This window comes from Myotis daubentonii, chromosome 3 (assembly GCF_963259705.1).
Source record: "Myotis daubentonii chromosome 3, mMyoDau2.1, whole genome shotgun sequence".
Taxonomy (NCBI): Eukaryota; Metazoa; Chordata; class Mammalia; order Chiroptera; family Vespertilionidae; genus Myotis; species Myotis daubentonii.
This window is the reverse complement of record NC_081842.1, coordinates 32,247,478-32,269,190: the sequence shown is the minus strand read 5'-3', so window position 1 is coordinate 32,269,190 and position 21,713 is coordinate 32,247,478. Positions and strand designations below refer to the sequence as shown.

At 40.6% G+C, this 21,713-nt stretch overlaps 2 protein-coding genes across 10 annotated transcripts in view; both read left to right on the top strand.

Annotated features, from left to right (window-relative positions):
* TNIK (TRAF2 and NCK interacting kinase) overlaps positions 1 to 21,713 on the top strand; it is a 347,969-nt gene that overhangs the window by 213,538 nt on the left and 112,718 nt on the right. For all 9 annotated transcript variants that reach the window (XM_059687029.1, XM_059687031.1, XM_059687025.1 and 6 more), the window contains exons 5-6: positions 16,457 to 16,567; positions 19,935 to 20,025. In XM_059687029.1, the coding sequence (XP_059543012.1) occupies positions 16,457 to 16,567; positions 19,935 to 20,025 (202 nt within the window). The remainder of the gene's footprint in view (positions 1 to 16,456; positions 16,568 to 19,934; positions 20,026 to 21,713) is intronic.
* LOC132230105 (casein kinase II subunit alpha') lies at positions 4,571 to 6,399 on the top strand. Its single transcript, XM_059687024.1, has one exon. It carries the CDS (start codon positions 4,600 to 4,602, stop codon positions 5,650 to 5,652), a length of 1,053 nt encoding a protein of 350 aa, XP_059543007.1. The 5' UTR covers positions 4,571 to 4,599; the 3' UTR covers positions 5,653 to 6,399.

The following is a 21,713-nucleotide window of genomic DNA, read 5'->3' as shown; positions in this document are numbered from 1 at the left end:
CTTATGTAGACAGCTCTCTGAAGACCGGATTGTGTCTTTTGCATCTCAGCATCCCTCTAGTGCCAGGGAGGAACTGGGCTTATGATGCTGAAAAAATAGTTGTTTTGTGAATGAATGTGACATTATTGGTACAAAATTGGTTACTATTATTACTATTATTGGTATAAACCTGAGCACTACAGGTACTTTTGAGAGTTCAAAATATCATGCAGACTCACCAGGATCTGATAAGATGGCACACGTTGTATAAGCTGCAGAGACAGGTGGGGAATAATAGAGGTTTAAATGCGGTCTGTAGAAAAGTTATTTTTGTTTGATCAGGACTACAGTTCCAAGTTAAAAGAAAGCATTAATGTAGCTTTGGAACCACATCCCAGCTTATCACCTGAGGTAGCACAAGTATTTCTAGGTGAGTCATACCTAACTGTGAATGATGATCATTTCTTTTGTGAGATGGTTTTCTTGTTAGGTTGAACTATTAAAATGTGGGTATTTATTTACAGACTAGAGGCCCAGTGCATGAAATTCATGCATGGGTAGGGTCCCTAGTGGCTGCCAGCTGCCGGCCAGGACCTCCCTTCCCCTGGCTGCCTGCTGCTACTGGCTGGGGCAGGGCCAGGCTGGCCAGGGGGAGGGGCCGTGGGCAGTTGGCCAGCTGGCCCCGCCCCCTGGTCAAACTCCCCGTCAAACTCTCAGTTGAGGGGACAATTTGCATATTAGGCTTTTATTATATAGAACTAGTGGCCCAGTGCACAAAATTCATGCCCATTAAAAGGGAATTAATTAGAGGAAATACTTTAATATTGCTATTTGCCCTTTCTCTATAATAGAAGTGTTAGAGATGAAAGAAAATTAGTAAAATGTATAAGAAAATCTTTCTCTTGTCAGAGTCTGGGGCAAGCCACGGGAATCAGAGTCAAGTCCCCGCCGACCCACGTGAGCCTCAGACCTAGCCAGCCACACCCCCATCAAGCCTCGCCAGGTGGGGGGGGGCGCGGCCTCAGGTTGCCTGGCCTGGCGCTGGGGGGAGCATGACCTGAGATTCCCTGGCCCGGGCCTGGGGGCACGCCTTGAGGTCCCCTGGCCTGGCCAGGGGGCATGGCCTGAGGTCCCCCGTCAATCCCTGCTGGGTGGGGGGCATGGCATGAGGTCCCCCAGCCTGGCGCCGGGGCGGGGGACACAGCCTGTGGTCCCCTGTCAGGCCCTGCCAGGCAGGGGGTGCAGCCTGAGGTCCCCTGCCCCAGCCCAGCACCACGCAGCTTCAGGTCCCTGCTGATTGCTCAGTAAGGCTCTTTACAGGAACTCGGCCTCTGCTGTGGGCACAGCCATCTTGTGTTATGAAATCCCTGCCTCCACTGTGGGTGCAGCCATCTTGTTATGGTGTGACAGGCAATTTGCATATTCCCACTTTACTAGATAGGATTGTTGGTTGAGAGAAGAGGAGGAATGGTCAAGCAGTGCTTGACTGGTTTTTACCTTTTTCCTAATGCTGAGATTTTCTAAACTGGAAAGAAAATTGGTTGTCATTTATTTTGCTAGGTCTCAGTCAAGTTCATTGACTTTCCCAGGGTTTCAAAGCTCATTAATGGATGAATGGAGCACCCAAATGAATGCAGGCATCCCGAAACATGAAGATTTAGCTTGGCCTGAAGTTCTGTGAAAGACACTGAACTTTTTTTCTTTTTGTCATGAGCAAAATCTGCATTCCGTTTTCAGATTGGAACTGGAGAAAGCAGGAAGCCTGTCTGCTTCCACATGACACAAATGGGAGGTTGTATACTCTGGAAATGAGTCGCCGCCCAATCGTTCTCACTTTAGTCAATTGCTCTTCCCCTGGAGATGGCTGTGGTTATTGGGAACCAAGAGCCTGCAAGTGTATGTGTTCATTTATTCATTCACAATGAATAATTAATTAATTAATTAACTAATCCACTCATTTATTTTTTCAACAAATATATACATATCAAAGACTTGCTAGCTGCAAGGCATTCTTCTGGGGACTTAGGATATATCAGTGAACAAAACTGAAGAAAGCCCCGACTTTCATACAGCTTACTAGCACATTCTTGAAACAGACCACAAACAATAAATTGAATATGCAAGAACACTATAGAAAATGCTGAAAGCTAAAAGTTTCTGGAAGAGCAGGGCAATGTTAACGAGAATGCAGGTAGGATTGCAGTGGGAAGTACAGTGGCCAGGTAGGCCCTGTGGAGTTAACCCGAGAAAAGGCATTCCATCCAGTCCTGGTGTTTTCCAGGAGTTGCAATGAGGCCAGTGTGACTGGAAGATGTGGGAGATGAGACCTGAGGCCAGATCATGCAGGGCCTTAAGGCCATTGGAAAGACATCAGCTTTTCCTCTGAGAAAGGGGGGGAGGGGTGCATTGGATGCTTTTGAAGGTGGAGGGATGGGATCTGATCCACAGAGTGAAGGGGTCCAGACTAGAATGAATGGGCACCCCACTCCCCCAGTAGAAGTAGGAAGGCCAGTTAGGAGGCTGTTTTAGCAATCCCCTTCCTGAAGTTGGCAAAAGGCCATCAGTGAGTGCTGATCATTTCCAAAACCAGGTCACATGGAGAGGAACCCTCCTTTCACATTTCATTTTCCTACCTGTTATTAAGTGCAGGTGGCAAAATGTGGCAGCTATATGCCCAACATTCTGCTTGGAAGACAGAGGACCCTGCATTTGTCAGATTTGTGCGTGGGCATAGGATTGTTCTGATCATCCCCACTAGCTTCTGTGTCCCTGGGGATAAAAATACACAGCTATGAAATGCCTCATGAGGGCAAGAACATCATTTCTTTTTCTAATTGTTCTTCTTCTATTTGATGACAAACTAAGGAGACACTTGGAAAAGTAAAGGCAAAACAGAAACATAATAATTGGGAAATTTATACCAGATTACAATATTGGTGGGAACTTGGTTATAGAATATAATAGCGTGTATTTATTCCAAGGCCTCTGACTCACTAGGTTTGGGCCATTTTGTGTTAATAATAACAATGTCAGGTCAAATTTGTTCATCTGCTTATCACGTGCAAAAGTGCTACATTTGTTCGCATGTCCTATTTTTTCATTAGATTTTTACAACCATTCTACAAATTGGATATTATCATTGTCCCTACTTTATAGATGAGGAAATTTGGCTCAGAGAAGTTGAGAAACTTGCCCAAATTCAGCTAATGTGATAAAGCCAGTTTGCCCATGAACTCTACACTCTTCTTCTTTTCATTGTAAAAAATAGTTTCCATCTCAAATGTTGGTGTTCCAATAGGATTGAAGCTTTGTGTTTAAATAAGTTCATTTCAACTACACCTTTCACCTCCATTCATCAGTTTCTCCAGCGTTCAAAGTTGCTCATAAGACTGGTCGGATATACATTTCAAAAAGTACATTAAACCTTTTGGGAATGTTTTTAGCAAATAATTGCAAAGGTCACAGATAGCTGACTCTTTAGGCTAATGGCTTTCTGTTAGAACTACATTTATATAAAATATTACTATGGATTATATAGAGACATAGCCTGTCACAACCAAAAGAGCAGCACTTTCTAAAATGTATCCCCAGAAGTCAGACTATAGAAAATATTTCCCAGCTACTTTGTCTGCTGTGGCTGGAAGACAGAGGTTTGCACATAACCCACCAGCCAATATAGTTTCAGGTGTCTGATTGAATTATAATCGGTGCGAATTCTATCAGTCTTGTCGTAGAGATAAACTCTTGTTTAGTACCAGCTCTTTGTGGAAATACAACTGCTTCTGATAATGGCCAAGTAATTCTCCCTTATCAACTGCTTAGGGCCTGATCCGGAAATCAAAAAAGAGAGCTCTTTCAATAAAGATTCCCATCTCTGGGAAACAAGGCGAGCTCTGACACACGGCACTGCCGGCTCATTCTCTGCGCTCGCTTGGGGATGGGAGGCTCACCACGCTGCTGCAGGCCATTCAGACACTGGGAGTGAGTAGGAAAGTCAGTCTAGTAAACACAATTTCTAATTTCTGTAAAATTAGAAAGTGAAATCACATGTTATTTGTTGTCTCTTTTGATAACCACCACAGGGCTAGAATATGTCGTAAAAGGAAATAAATTTCTGATTAGCTTTCCAAATGTAGTGTGGTCGAGTAAAAGAGATTATTGTATTGAAATGACTCGATAAGTCATTCATTAGATTCTAACAGTGTTGGCTTGCAGAGCTAAGAGTTAAGAAATTAGTTTTCCTCCTCCTCCTCCTCTTTCTCCTCCTCCTCCACCTCCTCCTCCTCCTCCTTCTTCGCCGCGGCTGCCCCTTTCCCGGCCGGCGGCCGCCGCTGCTGGTGCCGCCGTCGCCGCCGCGGGCCGCGAGCCGAGCAGAGGCCGCCGCGCCGCGCGAGAGCCGCCCGCCCGCCGCCCCGCCGGCCGCTCCCGGGCCCGGCCGCCCGGCCGGCGCCCCCCGCGCCCCCCGCCCGCCCCCGCGGGCCCGGCCTGGCGTGGCCGCCCGCCGCCGCGCTCCTCCTCCTGCTCCGGCCCGCGGCCCGCCGCCTGCTCCGCCCGCCGCCCCGCGCCCCGCGCCCCGCCGCCCGCGGCGCCCCGCGGCGCCCCCCCCCGGTCCCGCCCGCCATGCCCGGCCCGGCCGCGGGCAGCAGGGCCCGGGTCTACGCCGAGGTGAACAGCCTGAGGAGCCGCGACTACTGGGACTACGAGGCTCACGTCCCGAGCTGGGGGAATCAAGATGATTACCAACTGGTTCGGAAACTTGGTCGGGGGAAGTATAGTGAAGTGTTTGAGGCCATTAACATCACCAACAATGAGAGAGTGGTGGTAAAAATTCTCAAGCCAGTGAAGAAAAAGAAGATAAAACGAGAGGTTAAGATTCTGGAGAACCTTCGTGGTGGAACAAATATCATTAAGCTGATTGACACTGTGAAGGACCCTGTGTCAAAGACACCAGCTTTGGTATTTGAATATATCAATAATACAGATTTTAAGCAACTTTACCAGATCCTGACAGACTTTGATATCCGGTTTTATATGTATGAACTACTTAAAGCTCTGGATTACTGCCACAGCAAGGGAATCATGCACAGGGATGTGAAACCTCACAATGTCATGATAGATCACCAACAGAAAAAGCTGCGACTGATAGACTGGGGTCTGGCAGAGTTCTACCATCCTGCTCAGGAGTACAATGTCCGCGTGGCCTCCAGGTACTTCAAGGGACCAGAGCTCCTTGTGGACTACCAGATGTATGATTATAGCTTGGACATGTGGAGTTTGGGCTGTATGTTAGCGAGCATGATCTTTCGAAAGGAACCCTTCTTCCACGGACAGGACAACTATGACCAGCTTGTTCGCATTGCCAAGGTCCTGGGGACAGATGAGCTGTATGGGTACCTGAAGAAGTATCACATAGACCTAGACCCGCACTTCAACGATATCCTGGGACAACATTCACGGAAACGCTGGGAAAACTTTATACATAGCGAGAACAGACACCTCGTCAGCCCCGAGGCCCTAGATCTTCTGGACAAACTTCTGCGATACGACCATCAGCAGAGACTGACTGCCAAAGAGGCCATGGAGCACCCGTACTTCTACCCCGTGGTGAAGGAGCAGTCCCAGCCCTGTGCGGACAACGCTGTACTTTCCAGTGGTCTCACGGCAGCCCGATGAAGACTGGAAAGCGACGGGTAATGCGGCATTGATGCTTGCCAATAAAACCAACCAACACAACACAAACCTTGAAGGAAAACTCCAGTGTGATACAAAGAAATTCTAGTCATTCCTTCTAAACGCAAAGAAGAGTAAAGGCCTAAAAGTCTGTCAAAAAGAAAGAAACTCCCCAGTCCTAGTCTCCAGGGCGCTGACGCTCCGGCAGCGAGCGGGACGCTGCCCCTAGTTCAGGATCTGAGGGGCCTCTCCCTGTGGAATGCACGGGAGACGGGAGACTCGGAGTCGTACACTCACCTGTGTTTCACAGGAGACCGCCCGCTCTGAATATCTGACTTCCTGTCTATTCCACTGTGGTCTGGGTTTCCTCGGGTGAGATTCAGGCTCAAGTTTTAGCCACACGTCAGCAGTCTGTACTGACACACCAGCCTCACTTACGAACAGGAGATATTAAAACAGCGACAGTATTTTTTTTTAACTCTTTTACAAATTCATGTTTTATGTATTTTTTTATGACATGAGCTCTCTAGGAAATGTACCTCAGCCCTGCAGTTTCCTCTAAGCCTATTAATTTGGGAGCAAACTGCAGTCACTCTCATGAATTCCCTTGGGTGTCAGCAGACGTCACTGTAAACCCTGTGATGCCACGAACAGGTCCATCTTCTCTTCAGAAGTTAGATGCTAAGTGCATGACTTGGAGCTCACTGTAACCTTTGTTGATTTGCCTAACCATAAAATCTTGTTGCTATTTTTTTTTTGTGTAGCTTTTCTTTTTCTTTCTTTCTTTTTTTTTTTTTTTTGCAGCCTTGTAAGGAAGCCTCACCATTTCCCAGCACATCCCTGTGTGTGCACCTATTTTAACGCATCTCTGGAACAAAGACGTTTTGTTCACAACCATAACTAAAGCTGGGAGGTCGGTCTTTAGACAGGTCAGGGGGGAGAGGGAGGAAAAAGGTTCTATGAGAATTTATTCAGGAATGACCTATTGGGCGAAGAAAAAAAAATATATCCCCATCCCACCCCCTTTTTGCCTCTTTTATCCCCATGAGAAGTAATTCCCCGCTGTAATCAGGGTACTCTGCATTTCTAAGCTCTGATGGGTAATTCGTGAATGTGATGGCAATGACAAGTCCCTCTCGCCTGCAGGTACGTGGGCGGGGCCACCCACAGCCCAGGCGGGGAGAGTCTTGGGGGAGGAAGTGGAGTTCCCAGAATGAGTAGCAAAGCCTGGGATCCATGTGCCAGCCTTCACGTTAGCAAAGGAAGCTAGATTTTGTTTTAAAAAGTAAAAATAGTGCTGATTTCATTTGGGGGACTTGACATTAACTTGATTTGCAAGCAGTCCCCGCCCCCCAGCTGCAGAGCCGCGCCACAGCTATGGGGACTCGCACAGCTAGGCTGGAGCTCAAGGAGTCTGCCACCACGTCACATTAGGGTTTCTTTATTAACTATTTAATAATGCCATACGTTTTTATAAGGGTAGATTGTTTGTTTGAAAGCATCTGTTTACATTCCATATTCCAATAAAATCATATTGGTATTGGTAGCAGGTCCTATCTCTAAATGTAGATTTCTATTTTTGTCATTTGGTTGGTGGGAACTTGAAATACAAATAAAACTCTTATTTATAGAAAAAAAAAAAAAAAAAAAAAAGAAATTAGACCGTATGCATTTTAGGGACAAACTTTCTAGCAGGTGGCTAGAACCCTGCCAGGAATCTAGGACCTGGATTCAAACCTGACATTTGGGTCTCTGGCATTTATTTCCTTCCTTATAAAAGTGATAACTTTGGGCTTGGCTGGTGTTGCTTAGTGGTTGAGTGTCGACCCATGAACCAGGAGCTCACAGTTTGATTCCTGGTCAGGGCACATGCCCAGATTTCAGGCTTGATCCCCAGTAGGGGGTGTGCAGGAGGCAGCCAATCGATGATTCTCTCTCATTATGGATGTGTCTATCTTTCTCTCCCTCTTCCTTCCTCTCCCTAATATCAATAAAAACATATTTTTTTATAAAAGTGAAAACTTCGGACTAGATCTGAGTTTTAAAACTGGCAACCTGGAGGCTAAATGCTGTCCAGGTAAATATGTTTAGCTCGGTTCACATAAGATGATGTTTGTGTAATTATGCCAACACTAGAAAAAACAAATGAGCAGTTTCACACAAATGTCTGTATTCCTTAAAAGATCTTGAAAAATCAAATGATCTTTAAAAAAAATCAAAAATGTTGGGCCTAAGATCCCCAGTAGCAGCAGTATGGCAGAGCCATGGAACAGTTGTGCAGAGGGCACATGCCCGCTCTAGCTCACATCAGGGCCCCATCACTCCCTGTGGTCTGGCATGCATGCTCAACTTCATGCATTTGCATTACTCACCCATGCCCTGTACAAGGTCAGATGGGAATGAGATACTGAAATGAACTAAGACATGCTGTCATTCAACCACCAATGGGGGGAACTTTCTAGAATCTGCAGTGGTGTTGGCCACAGCCCCCAGACCTAAGTCTGTAATAGTTTGGATTACATTGCTGTAGCATCTTGGCTTGGCAAAAATCATGTCCACCAGCATTTTGGTTGTTTTAAGATTTAAATGTGAAGTGTTGCAGATATGACAATTAAAAATTCAACCACCTGTTGCTGAGTCTTTTGAATAGCTAATTAAAATTTCTCTTTTCTATGCATCAGAAATGAGGCTTTCATCTGGGTGGGATGGGGTGGCAGTGAGGGGCCATTGTTTCAATCAGTATCTGTCACTTTTATAATGAAATATGCCTTTCCTTCATGTGTAAAAGCTAGGTCACTTGCCTGGAGAAGTGATTGAATCTTACTGTTGGTGAGCAGAACATTTTAGAAGGCTGAACTTGGTAAATATAGGGTGTCCTAAAATAATAGAAGGTTGAACATAAACAGTCTCCCAGACTCAGAGCTGCCCCATTGCATGACCTATAGAGACAACATATAAGTTACTTAGATACAAACACAGAGCTAAAGCTATGCTTAATTTAATACTTTGCCACTGGGCTTGAGGTCAGCTTTTATAGAGTCATTTTTTATGAATTAATGGGTGATTCTGTGACAAGAATGTGAAAAAGATTTCTTCTTTTATCCCAATGAATTTCATTTGAACTGTACTTAAACTGCTCTTCACCTAAAAGGAAGACCTTATGGGTATCCAAAGTTATTCTGCTAATAGTCTATACAACCCTCTTCATTTTCTAGATTAATTTTGAGTCCAAGTCTATGGTCTTACTTATATTGTGCTTCTCAAAATCCTCAACAACCAAGTTGCTTAGTCCAAAATCCTCTAAGGCCAGCATATTTTCTCTTTTTCTATTTTTAACTCGTCTGAAAACTTGCTCCCACATCCCCACCTCAAATTCTTCTATTTGGGTGTAACACTTTGTGAGGCCGAGTTGTAAATTTCTTACAATTTCTGGTTAGTTTCTACGATTGAGTTGGTGGTCCAGATGGACATGTAGTGATTTTAGCCTAACAGGAAAATTCTCTAGAATATCTTGCATGCCTACTGACAAATGTAGCACCAAATACCAAACACATGAAGTAGCTAACTTCCCTCATTCCTTGACTGCTGCCATGCTGACTCTGAGATGGGTACCTCCTTAGACACGGGTGTCTTGAGAGCATTTCCAGGGACCTGTGCTTCGGGCTGCCTTCTGGTTGTTAAAAATACCAGTTGGCTCAGTATATTCAAACTGCCATTGTCATTCTCAAGATACAAAATTGTTCATTATCCAGAACATTTATTGACCAAGTTTGGGACTTCATATCCTTGGGTCTCTCTCTCTCTCTCTCTCTCTCTCTCTCTCTGGAAGACTTAGCATTTGTAGTTTAAGCTTTCTCTTTTCAAGTCTAAAAATATAATCCAGGAGCCAAAGGAGTTTGGGTTGTTCCACACCCCACCCCGCCCCAAGGCATGCTGTTTTAAAAATGAATGCAAAAAGCTGGTTAGGTTGCTTTTCCAAATTTGAAATTCCCCACAGTGTTACTTTATGTTTATATTAGTTGATTGAAATGATAAATGTATACTTACCAATTTTGGTACTTTTTCATGCACATATTTTATATTGTTAGACTTAAACTGCCTATAGTGAATGAAGCTCATTGTTTAACAAAGTACTGAGTTTGGGTTTTGTTTACACCTTCATAAATCATGCACATGAGCTCTGTGGCTATTTCCAGCCACACATAATAAAAATATCCTATGCCTTGCTGATGTTTCTGGACCTTCTAGGCCAATAGGCTGATCCTTTGCAGAGTTATGAATTCTTGGAAGTTTATCTTTCCTATCCTTTTCTTAGGGTGTCTCTTCAAGGTCTTGGTGCAAGCTTCTCTCATTTTATGCAAACCCTCATCTTCCTGCTCCCTCCTCTTCCTCATCCCCGCCTCCTGCCCCTCCTTTTACTATAAAAGAGAGGGGTCTGTTAGCAGGTGGGTGACATTTGGGAGGAATGGGTTCCTGTCAAGGTAATTCTGGGCTAGTGCCTGCAGTTTTAAAATAGCTTAAAGCTTTATTTCTTATTATAGGAACTTAAAAGCAATTAACTAGCAAGTGAGTGAATACCGGAGAGACCCTAGAAATCGTCCGGAGCCTCTCAGGCTGGGTGAGGAGGTGAGCTCAGGGGCTCAGACAGTGCTTCTGAAACTCCTCCTGGGATCAGCTAAGGCCAAAGACCCTTTCCTTAAATATTGTCTGGGAGGGAAAAGCACAGGAGGGCGCAGTAAGCACCCCTCTCTCCCCTACAACCTCTAAAAGAAAACATCTTGCTCCTCAAAAAATAAGACAACGGACAAAAATATGTGAAAAGCAGCCATGCAAATGGTGAAATCTATGTTAGAACTGTGTTTTTTAAATTAACCATTTTAATTAAGATAGAAATAACTCCCCGTGTCCAATAATTCAAGCAACGCTTTCCCTATCAATTGAGTTGCACTACACTATGCTGCTGTTTTAAATGCCACTCCCCCCCACCTCCCCAGTTTCACTGTTTCAGGCCCAAACCTAATCCCCATCATACCTGAGCACAGTTCTGTCCTCACCTTCAACTTAACCTTCTTTCCCTCTTCCCAAGTGACACACATGTGAATTTCATTTTCTGATCCAGTAATGTAGGTAGTGTGGAGTGAGGATTTTAAGATCCCACCACCACTGTCTCCCAATCTTCTAAATCAAAAGATCCAGCCAGGCCGTGGTGGCTCAGTGGTTGAGGGTCAACCTGTGAGCCAGGAGGTCACCGTCCATTCCCAGAGCTTCTTACACTGGGTGAGAGGAGGCAGCCAACCAATGATTCCCTCTCATCACTGATGTTTCTATCTCTCTCTCCCTCTCCCTTTCTCTTGGAAATCAATAAAAATATATAATTTTAAAAACGATCTAATGTCCTGGAATGGACCACTGTGTCTTCTTGCTGTGTGGTACAAGCTTGAGAAACGACAGGTGTCCTTGGTGCTCTTTCATTAGCAGAAGCTTTAGAAACACAGATCCAATGCCCTTCATAAGCACCTTTTATCCATGTCTTCACCAACCAAGGGAAGTGGATCTTGGGAAGCTATCAATGCTATCTTCTAAGTTGGAAACTTTTTAATACATACAAATGCCAAAAAACGTAGAAAAATGATAAATATGGTTTAAGATTTCTGGCTGCTAGGAAGTTTCTATTCATTGACACAACTAGTGTTCACATCAAACCATTGAGGTTGATGCTTTTATGTTGTGTTTCATAGTGATGGTGATGGGGTGCCGAGCCCAGGTTGGTTAGTGAGCATGCCCAAGGTTAGTAGCTGTACCTGAGAGAGCACCATGCTTTCAACCCTGCTCTAGTTTTTTAGTGAGTATATAGATGAGGCTGCAGACCATACCTAAGCTTTATTTCCAAATAAATCATGAAAAGGGAGTTGAGGAGAAGGAGAATTAATGAAACAACAGGTGAACATCACTTAGCCCAGTACCTAGCACATGGTAGAGTCTCAGTAAATGTAAGCAAAGTATTGTTACTCCGGTGTCAACTATTTAAGAACTTTCTTTCAGGAAGAATCTTAATGATCCATTATTTCTTGCTTGTGACATATGAATTTATTGACTTACCGCTGCTGGGCTTAGCATGTTGAGTCCTGTGTCTCTTTATTACAGTGATGAGGTTACTTGTGGTGAGGGAGAGTTCCCACTGTGTGGTGGCAGTAATTATCAGTGTAGCTGTGTGGCTATAGGAACTGATTGCTAGCAAATGCTGGTTTCTTTCCTTCTCTTTCTTAAAAAAAAAAAAAATCCCATTACATAATTTAACAATCATTTTGTCCCATAGTGAGATAAAAAGGATTTAGCAGCCTTCAGCTGGAGCTGAATGGAGAAGCAAATTATAGAAATCACTGACATTAGTGCCTGGCAAGAGCAGGATTGTTTCCTACAGAATATTTGAAAGTATTTGGTCCAATCAAATTTTAAGGGACTGGAGTCACTGGCTTTCCCCTGCTTTCCTTGGGAACTATAATTACATGGCCTAATAGAGCTCAGTGGTAGGACATTTCTCCAGCTGATACAGGAGCAATGGATGCATCACGGGTGGTCTGGTCACTGTGTTTTTTAAAATGGGATTTGGAAAAGAGGCACAAACATGTTTTGCTCACTTGAGAAAATATATTCTTTTCTTTCTACCCGAGGACTTTGCTTGGGTCCATCTTGCTGCCATTCAACATGGTATGCTACATAATGGGATTTCTAAAAACTTCGTGAAGAACCCTTAAAATACACAGAAGTGTTCAGAACAGTATAATGTACACCCATGTGCCCAAAACTAACCCTAATAACCATTCATCAGTGGCCAATCTTGCCCCATCTACTTCCTCCTTTCTACTATTATTTTGAAACAGATCTTCTCATTATATCTTTTTTTAAAAATTCTGGTAAAATACACACAGCATAAATTCACCTTTTAACCATCTTAAAATGTATAACTCGGTAGCATTAAGTACACAATGTTGTGCAACCATCACCTCTACCTAGTTCCAGAACTTTTGTCATCACCAAGGAAACTGTACCCATTAAGTGGAAACTCCCTTTCATCCCTCCCTCTGGTGACTGGCAACAACCACTAATCTACTTTCTGCTTCTATGGATTTGCTTATTCTAGACATTTCATACAAATGGATGTGTGCAATATATAGCCTTTTTTGGTCTGGCTTTATTTAATTAGCACAATATTTTCAAGATTCATCTGTGTTGTGTCATTTGTTTTCATAGCTGAATAATATTCTATTGTATGGATATACCACATTTTTTTAATTCACCTGATGTAGGACATTTTGGTATTTCCACCTTTGGTCTGTTGTGAATAGTGCTACTTTGAACATTTTTGTTTGAACAGCTGTTTTCAATTCTTTTGGGTATATCTCTAAAAGTGGAATTGCTAGATCATATGGTAATTCTATGTTTAATTTATTGAGGAACTAGCAAACTGTGCTGTGATTGTACCATTTTAAATTTCCTCCAACAGTGTATGAGGCTTATAGTTTCTCCAGATCCTTGCCATCACTTGTTATATTCTACTTTTTTTAAAAAAGTAGAGCCATCCTAGTGTGAAGTGGTATGTCATTATGGTTCTAACTTGTATTTTCCTAATAACTATCAATGTTGAACATCTTTTCATGTGATTGTTAGTCATTTATATATCTTCTTTGCAGAAATGTCTATTCAAGCCTTTTACCCATTTAAAAATTGTGTTGTTGCCTGGCCAGTGTGGATCAATGTTTGAGTGTCAACCTATCAACTAGGAGGTCACAGATTCCCAGCCAGGGCACACTGTGGGCTTTTTCCCCAGGGTGTGGCGTGCAGGAGGCAGCTGATCAATGATTCTATCTCATCATTGATGTTTCTGTCTCTCTCTCCCTCTACTTTACTCTCTGAAATCAATAAAAAATATATTTAAAAAATAATAATACTAAAATAAAATTGTGGTGTTTATGTTCTTATTGTTGAGTTGTAAGTTATTTATAGTTCTGGCTAGTTGACCTTACTAGATATGACTTGCAAATATTTTTTTATTCTGTAGGTTGTCTTTTCATTCTCTTGATAGTGTCATTTGATGCACAAAGTTTTTTAATTTTGATGGAATCCAAGTTATCTATATTTTGTTTTGTTGTTTGTGTCTTTGTTGTCATCACTAAGAAACCATTGCCAAATCCAGGGTCATGAAGATTTATCCCTATGTTCTCTCTAAGAATTTTATAGTATTAGCTCTTATATTTAGGTCTTTGATCCGTTTTGAGATAATTTTTGTATGTGGTGTGAGGTAGGGGTTCAACATTATTCTTTTACATGTGTATATCTAATTGTCTTAGTATCATTTATAGAAGAGACTGTCATTATATCATATTATTTTATCTGTAGAATGTTTCTCTAAAAGTAAGAACTTTTTTTTACCTAAACACAGTACCATTGTCACACTTACAAAATTATTAACCTCATTTCTAATAGCTAATCTGTAGATTGTCTCAAAAATTTTAATAACTTTAAAAAATTAGCATCTAAGTAAGTTGCATCCATTGGTATATCTTTTGAGATGTTTTTAAATTTATAGATTTCCCCTCCATCCTTTTCTTTCCCTTCCTGCAATTTATTTGTTGAAGTAAATGGTTCATTTTCCCTGTGGAGTTTCCGATTCTAGGTTTTGATGATTGTGTCCCCAGGATGTAACATGTTTCTCAGTCCCCTGAATTTCCTGTAAATTGGTAGTTGGAACTAGAAACTTCATCAGATTCCGTTTGGGGGGACTTTTTTGTTTGTTTGTTTGGTTGGTTGGTTGGTTTTGGTTTGGACAAGACTACTCTTAGGTGATGTATTATTCTAATCAAAAGGAAAATCAGAGCTGGTTAGTTCTTATTTTTTTATGTTAGCAGCCATTGATGATCGGTTCCTAAATCCATTAGCTTATTAGAGGTTGTGTAATAGTGATGTTCTACCTTTTTTCTTCATTTATTAGATAAAATACCTGATTTTTATGAAGACAAGTTTTATCTCTTTTATTATTTAACTAGAGGCCCAGTGTGTGAAATTCATACATGGGTACGGTCTCTAGGCTTAGCCGGTGATCAAGGCCAATCTGCAAGGCTACTGGCAGTGCAATCGGGGGGCCCCCTCTGGCACCCGCCTTGGCTGGCCTGGGGCCTGCAGGCTGGGAGCAGCTCCCGCATTGAGCATCTGCCCCCTGTTGGTTAGTGTGCATCATAGCGACTGGTCTTTCCACTGGTCATTCTGCCATTCGGTCACTTTGATTATTAGGCTTTTATTATATAGGATTACTCAGTGGTAAAGCTTGTACTACAAAGTGTAGAATTCTTAATTTTTACCTCTTTATTTACCAGTTCTCAAAATTAGAAGTTGCTTCTTCATTTTCTTGAAACAGTGCCAGTTGTATTCTTTTTGAGGGGTGTCTTGATTAATGCTTTCAGTTAAGCATATTTAATGTGTTTCAAAATATTGAAGTTATTCTTATTGATACTCAAATTATCATCCCATGTTTGGCCAGTGAGAACTTCTTCACATTGACTTCTGAGTTCTTTCTAATGTGATTTTCTGGCCTTTGATAGCTTCCTGGCTAGCATATATGATAACTTTACAACTCTTATTGGGTTGGAATGTGGTCTATGGTGGCACTTCTCAAATTTTTTTACAAAAGCTCTGAAGAACATGGGAAATTTCTACCCTATGTGGAATCATAAGATGACAAGTTAGAACAGGCATTGTTTCATGAGTTTTTAGTGAGTTTCAACTAGGCATACAGAAAAAAAGGAAACATAATTTCTACCTGAAGATTTTGTAGCCTAGTGGGGTATCTTTTAGGATCTGTGACATGGTGCTGATGTTAGGAATGTACATTTGGGTAAAGCTAAAATCATCAATGTGACTTCATTGTGACCCCATATCAGTTCTGTTACTAGAGTCAGGTCAAAGATTGATTGGTAGTTTTTCTGAATTGTTACTATGTAATTAAAAAATGATATAAGTGCCTATAAGGAGACTTTTATTGAAGACTTTTTGAAAAAGAGAGAGAAAGTATGGAAATGGATATGTTTCTCTAATCCAAGAAAATGGATTTAAAGCAGATAGATTGTTTTTCTCTTCCAGTCTCCACTTATCTGTTAAGTAAGAGAGGTGTTTATTTTTTGCCTATTTTACAAAGCTGCTGAGTGCTGTAATGAATTCATATTTATTGGGAAGTTGGAGCTTTTTGGATGAAAGGTGCTAAATTAGAGCTTATTGTTTATTGAATTTATTTGATGTGTCCAGCCCGCTGGGAACATTTGCTGAATTTAATTAAAAACAGAAAGTCCTCACTCTGACAGCTTACAATGCCATTTACAAACCAATAAAATAAACAGCATGCACTTGTATGGTCCTAACTTGGGATGGCCTAGATTACCATAGCTCGTTTGGACAGGGGAATGACCCTACTTTTGTAGGAAGGATGAATTCAACTGCTAAATAAACACAGATGTACTCAACAACATCTGAACCGCCTACTTGCCCGCGTTTTATAAATACATAGAATATGGAGATTTTTCTCAATTTGAAACTGTAATTTTCAGGTTATAAAACTAAAAATAATCTTTCCTCCCTATCATTTTGGGAATAAATGAAGATAAATGTTTATGTTTCACATATTATTTTATGATCACCTTTTCTTTGCAGGAATGACATTCCAAAGCATTCAACTGGAGTATTGTATGCTTTCCTAACTCAACCCAGTGGAAGGTGAGAAGTGTGATTATAATAATGGCATGTGTGCTTCCTTTGCCAGTTGGTGATGGAGTTTTGTGGAGCTGGCTCTGTCACTGACCTGATCAAGAACACGAAAGGTAACACGTTGAAGGAGGAGTGGATTGCATACATCTGCAGGGAGATCTTACGAGTAAGTAACGATACGGGATATCATGGGAGGTGTTGAACTTTGTACTAATCTTCCACTGAAATTCATAAGCATATTGGAAAGCTCTAAAGCTTTATTCTAGCAGTGATAATGGCAATGGTAGTTCATTGTGGTCTGCTCTAGTGGAAGTGAGTGCCATTCTGAATGGGCCATGTGCACTCTCATTTGAGTTAGCATTGGGTGAGTTCTTTTAACAAGGAATTCATTTCCAGTGATGTTTCCAATTGGAAATCTGATTTTAGGTCATGTACTAGTAGATGGTGTCCCACTTAGGAAATGGATTGTTTTAGAGATATTTTGATCACTCATTGGAGTTTTCCATTTGTGGAAGTTTATAACTAATTTAAGGATTGTGTGACTTTAACCATTTAAGTACATACATAGAACCTAGTTGACCAGATTTTACCCTTTTAAATAAAACTCTTTTAGCATTAATTACGTAAATGAATGAAAATAGCTGGACAAGACTGTGCCTGTTTGCCCACAATCAGGCAGTCTGGGCAATATTGTCATATTTGCCGAGTTCAATTCAAGAAGAAGGTAGTTGGTCCTTCGGATTAGTTTAATTATCTTTTGCTACTAATATGGAGGCTATTATATGTCCAATGAGAGTATTCTTACTAGATCTGCTTGGCAATCATTATCTATTTATAAACTCTGCCTTCTTAATTTAAGGAAACAAAAGTTAAAACTGTTTTTACAATGTGTCCAAGATACACTTTTGAAAGATAGATTATGTGTTATGAATGGATGCACAGATGGATAGATAGATAGATGGATGGAAGTTAAGAAGGATGGAGGGCATTAAAATGATGTTTATTGATTACATTAAAACCACATTAGACAAAAGAAAATATAAAATATTTTAAATGATTACATTTATAATGGCATAAAAATCAAATACTTAGAAATAAATTTACAGAAAGATGTGAACAACTTCTACATCATAAACAACAAAATATTATTGAGAGAAATTAAAGAAGACCTTAATAAATAGATGTATATTCTATTTCAAAGATTAGGATGCTCAGTATTCTAAAAATGTTATTTCTCCCCAATTTGATCCATGGCTTCACTGAACTCCCTATCAAAATCATTCTAGGTATATCTGTGGGTGTTGACAAACTGATTTTTAAAATGTTATATGGAAATGCAAAGGGCTGAGAATACTCAAGGCAGTCTTAAGAAGAACAAAGCTGGAGGATGTACTGGTATGCTGCTAGTTATTGGGACTTATAAAGCTACTAAGTAATTAGAACAGAGTAGTATTGTCACAAGAATAGACAAATGGCCAAGGAAACAGAATTGAGAGCCCAGGAACAGACCTGCTTCACAGCTCACCTGAGTTATGACCAAGGAACTGCTTCAGTGGCTGGGGAAAGGGTGCCCTTATCAGTCAGTAAGGTCAATTGAATATCCATGTGAGAACATGAAGCTTGACACCTGCTTATTCCATATTAAAAAATTAATTCCAGCTGGATTGTAAACATACATGTGAATGATATAAAAAAAATAAAGCTCCTGAGAGAAAATATAGGATAATACCACCATGGCTTCGCAGTAGACAAAAAAAGATTTCTCAAACAGAACACAAAACAAAATTTGAGGAGAAACAAGGAGGTACAGCTGCTGATCTTCAAATCTGACATTTATCTCCAAGTATTGATGTGCCATCTTGTAAATTTAATTTGAATTTCTGACTTAACATTTTACTCGTTCAGAGAAAGCACAATGAATGTTTTTAGTCATCCAGACCACCCAGTGGGTACCAAGCATCTATTGGGTCTTCAGGGCGGGTTCTGCATAACACGCCTTTTTGCTAAGCTGGGTAACCCTGTAGGGGATCAGTCCTGTCATCTTCAGGGTTCTAAAAGCAGAAGGGAGGTTTCATCCATGAGTATCTCTCAATACCTAGCTAAAAATGCTTGAAAACCACTGTTTTCTTCCTTCTTCCAATGCAATCGTCCTCCCAAATGATACTGGCATTTGAGATAAGGTGACTCATTGGAAGGAACATTTGATCATAAGGAGTTTCAGAGATGACCCTCCATGCATCGTGTGATCTCATTAAATACAACCTTTGGCTCACTTATGTGCTCTGGTACCTGCTTCCAACCACTTTGGTGATGAAGCAGGGAATGGAATTTTAAGGATTTGTGGGGGTGTTAATATGCTATTAAAACGATACATTTTTATCTGCTTGATGCCTACCTTGAGCCAAACTAACTCTATACGAAAGGTAATTTTTAAAGACCCAAACCACTGCAACTGTCCTGATGCATGGTTTATATTTACTGATATTCCTAAACATACACATGGACCTTTTTGGTCATCCATATTCTCATGCATATTTTTTTCAACAAGGGAATTTAGATATTTAGTGGGGTTTTTTTTATTATTTTTGTGTCAACCTCATCTTTCATATCATGATTTTGTTGTTATGGAGAAAAAAATAAAAGTACAGAAAATCATAAATAATAAAATGGCAATAGTTAGGTATATAATACCTTGAATTATCAAGTGTTAGCATAACAAAATTTGCTTCAAGATTCCAATTTTAGTTTCTTTTAGGTTATATTTTTTTTTTGAAAAAACATGTGGCTTAGAGCATGTCTGTAGGTTTTAGAACTAACACCCCAAAGAAGCCAAAATCAGAGTAATTCATGGAGACCTGATATATGATCACATCCAAAGTTTTGGATGTCACTGAATAATAATTTTATATAATGAACACAAATTCACACATGTCATAAAGCACTCAAAATGACAGTGATAAATGCCGACAAAGGAAACAGAAATTGTTGCTTCCCTTTTTGAATGTGGGCCACATTGGCTAAAGCCAATGAGAAATGTCTTGGCTGTTCTGAGAAATATTTTATTGTGCTTAATTAAATTTGTGTAATAGAAAGTAACTTTTAAATTCAAATATTGCCCCCAAAAGTGGAGGATTCGGTTGAATCAGTTTAGATTTTTGCATGTAGGCTTTATAGGTGTTCCTGTTACAAACTAGCAAAGACAGGCTGTCTTCACTTTTCACGGTACTATTAACTGAACTCATGTATGCTGAACCGTATCATCTCTTGTGGAGTTCCTGAGATCAGAGCAGGTATGAAAGCATTTCCTTTAGCACAGCACCATGCATAGCAAGGGACACCTCTATGGTTCAGTTTATATTGATCCATTGCCTATGGCTTAGTACAGCACTGTGAGCACATGAAAGATATGAGTATAATAATGAAAGTGTTTCTGGATGAATCTAATACTTTTTTGGATCATTAATATCTGAAATAGTTTATTTGCATCTTGGCTTATGTTCCTATTAATCCTTTTCAACTCTCCATCACTCTAGGGGCTGAGTCACCTGCACCAGCACAAAGTGATTCATCGAGATATTAAAGGGCAAAATGTCTTGCTAACTGAAAATGCAGAAGTTAAACTAGGTAAGAACAGAATCCAGTGAGCCTAGGAATTGCAGGAATTGATAAGATTATTTCAACCGCTGGCTTTTTTGGTGGGTTGTGTGTGTGTGTATGTGTGTGTGTGTGTTTAGTGAATGTAAATTTGTCACTGTGGATTTGGAGGTCATTGTACTAAGAATGGAGAGGAAAATGTTTCTTTGTTTATTTCAAAAGCATTTTCTAACAGCACTTTGAGGAGTGAATTGGTCTGTGCTAAACAGAACCATGTGCTTAATCAATGTAATAATTGATTTTTTTTAAAGCAAAGACCCTTTAGATTAGAAGTGAGTGACCTTGAAATGTTTTCCTATATCTTATTGTTTGTTTACATTATTGCTATAACAGAACAATGGTGACCCATTTTTTATTAAAAATCTCCACAGTTATATTTGGAATAATGAATTCCTGCTGTATTCCCATATGTTTTAAGTTAAATTTACATTGATTTCATTATTACCTGTGCAAAATGGATGCCCAGTATTCTACTTGGCATGAATACCAATTATCCCATTTCCATCTGCCAGAGTTGTCCGTGAGGGAATCGTTTTCTCTGGTGCTGTCCATTAGAGCCCTTCCCGTAACAAATCCGAGATTGTCCAGATATGGCAATCTAAACGATAAGCAAAACAGAATCCCCACATTCATTTGTCAGCTTGATGTCTATGAGTAAGAGCATAAATTGGCAAATATCTCATAGGATACACAATTTGTCTCCTAGAACAGAATCACTGTCAGCATGTTTATTTATTTTCAGAGATTTAAATATCTCCCATGTTTATATCCCAAACATTTGTTCTTACCTTTTTTGGTTAAAATATATAATTTTCATATTTAGCATTTAGAGCCAAACTCTCATCTCATGAATATTCCTTGTAAAACCAAAGCATACATTATATAGGGAACGCAGTTATATATGTAGTGACTAGATAAGCTATTCTCAGAATATTTGCTCACCACTAATAAAGTTATTGCTGAGAGACTGTAATACCCCACGCCCTGTATATGGCACATTTACAAAGATGATCTTAGACAAACATCATAGCAACTCCATGTAGATATCACCCTCATTTAATGGATCAGGAAACAAGTCAAAGAGGTTGATCTACTAGCCTTAGGTCGCATCACTAGGAAGTGGCTGAAATGAGATGGATACTATGCAATCTGACTCCAGAAACTTAGTTCATAATCACTTTCTTTGAATCCCTTAAATATTACTCTTTGTGGTGGCAACCAAGTTTGCTTTTTATTTAATAGCTATGTTTGGTCCCCATGAAGCCTTGACATAAACAAATATAACACTTAGTGATTTCGTTCTTGGTTCACTTTATCCATTTATACATGCAATTTAAAAATACACGTTCACAATAGCAAAAAGGAAGAAGCAACCCAAGTGTCCATTAACAAATGAATGGAAAAACAAAATGTGGCACCTGCATACAATAGAATATTATTCAGCTTTCCAAAGGAAGAACATTTCCCGGGAGCACCCCCACACCTTTCTCTTTCCCTTCCCATTTCCCTTCGCCTCCCTGCTAAAAAAGAAAACAAAAAGGAAGGACAATTTGACACATGCTGCAACATGGATTAATCTTGAAAACCTTTATGCTAAGTGATGTAAGCCAGTCACGAAAAGACAAAACCTATGATTCCACTTACATGAGGTACCTGTA

Bases quoted from the DNA above. Each gene is read 5' to 3' on its own strand.
- LOC132230105 (XM_059687024.1), top strand. From the start codon at position 4,600: ATGCCCGGCCCGGCCGCGGGCAGCAGGGCCCGGGTCTACGCCGAGGTG.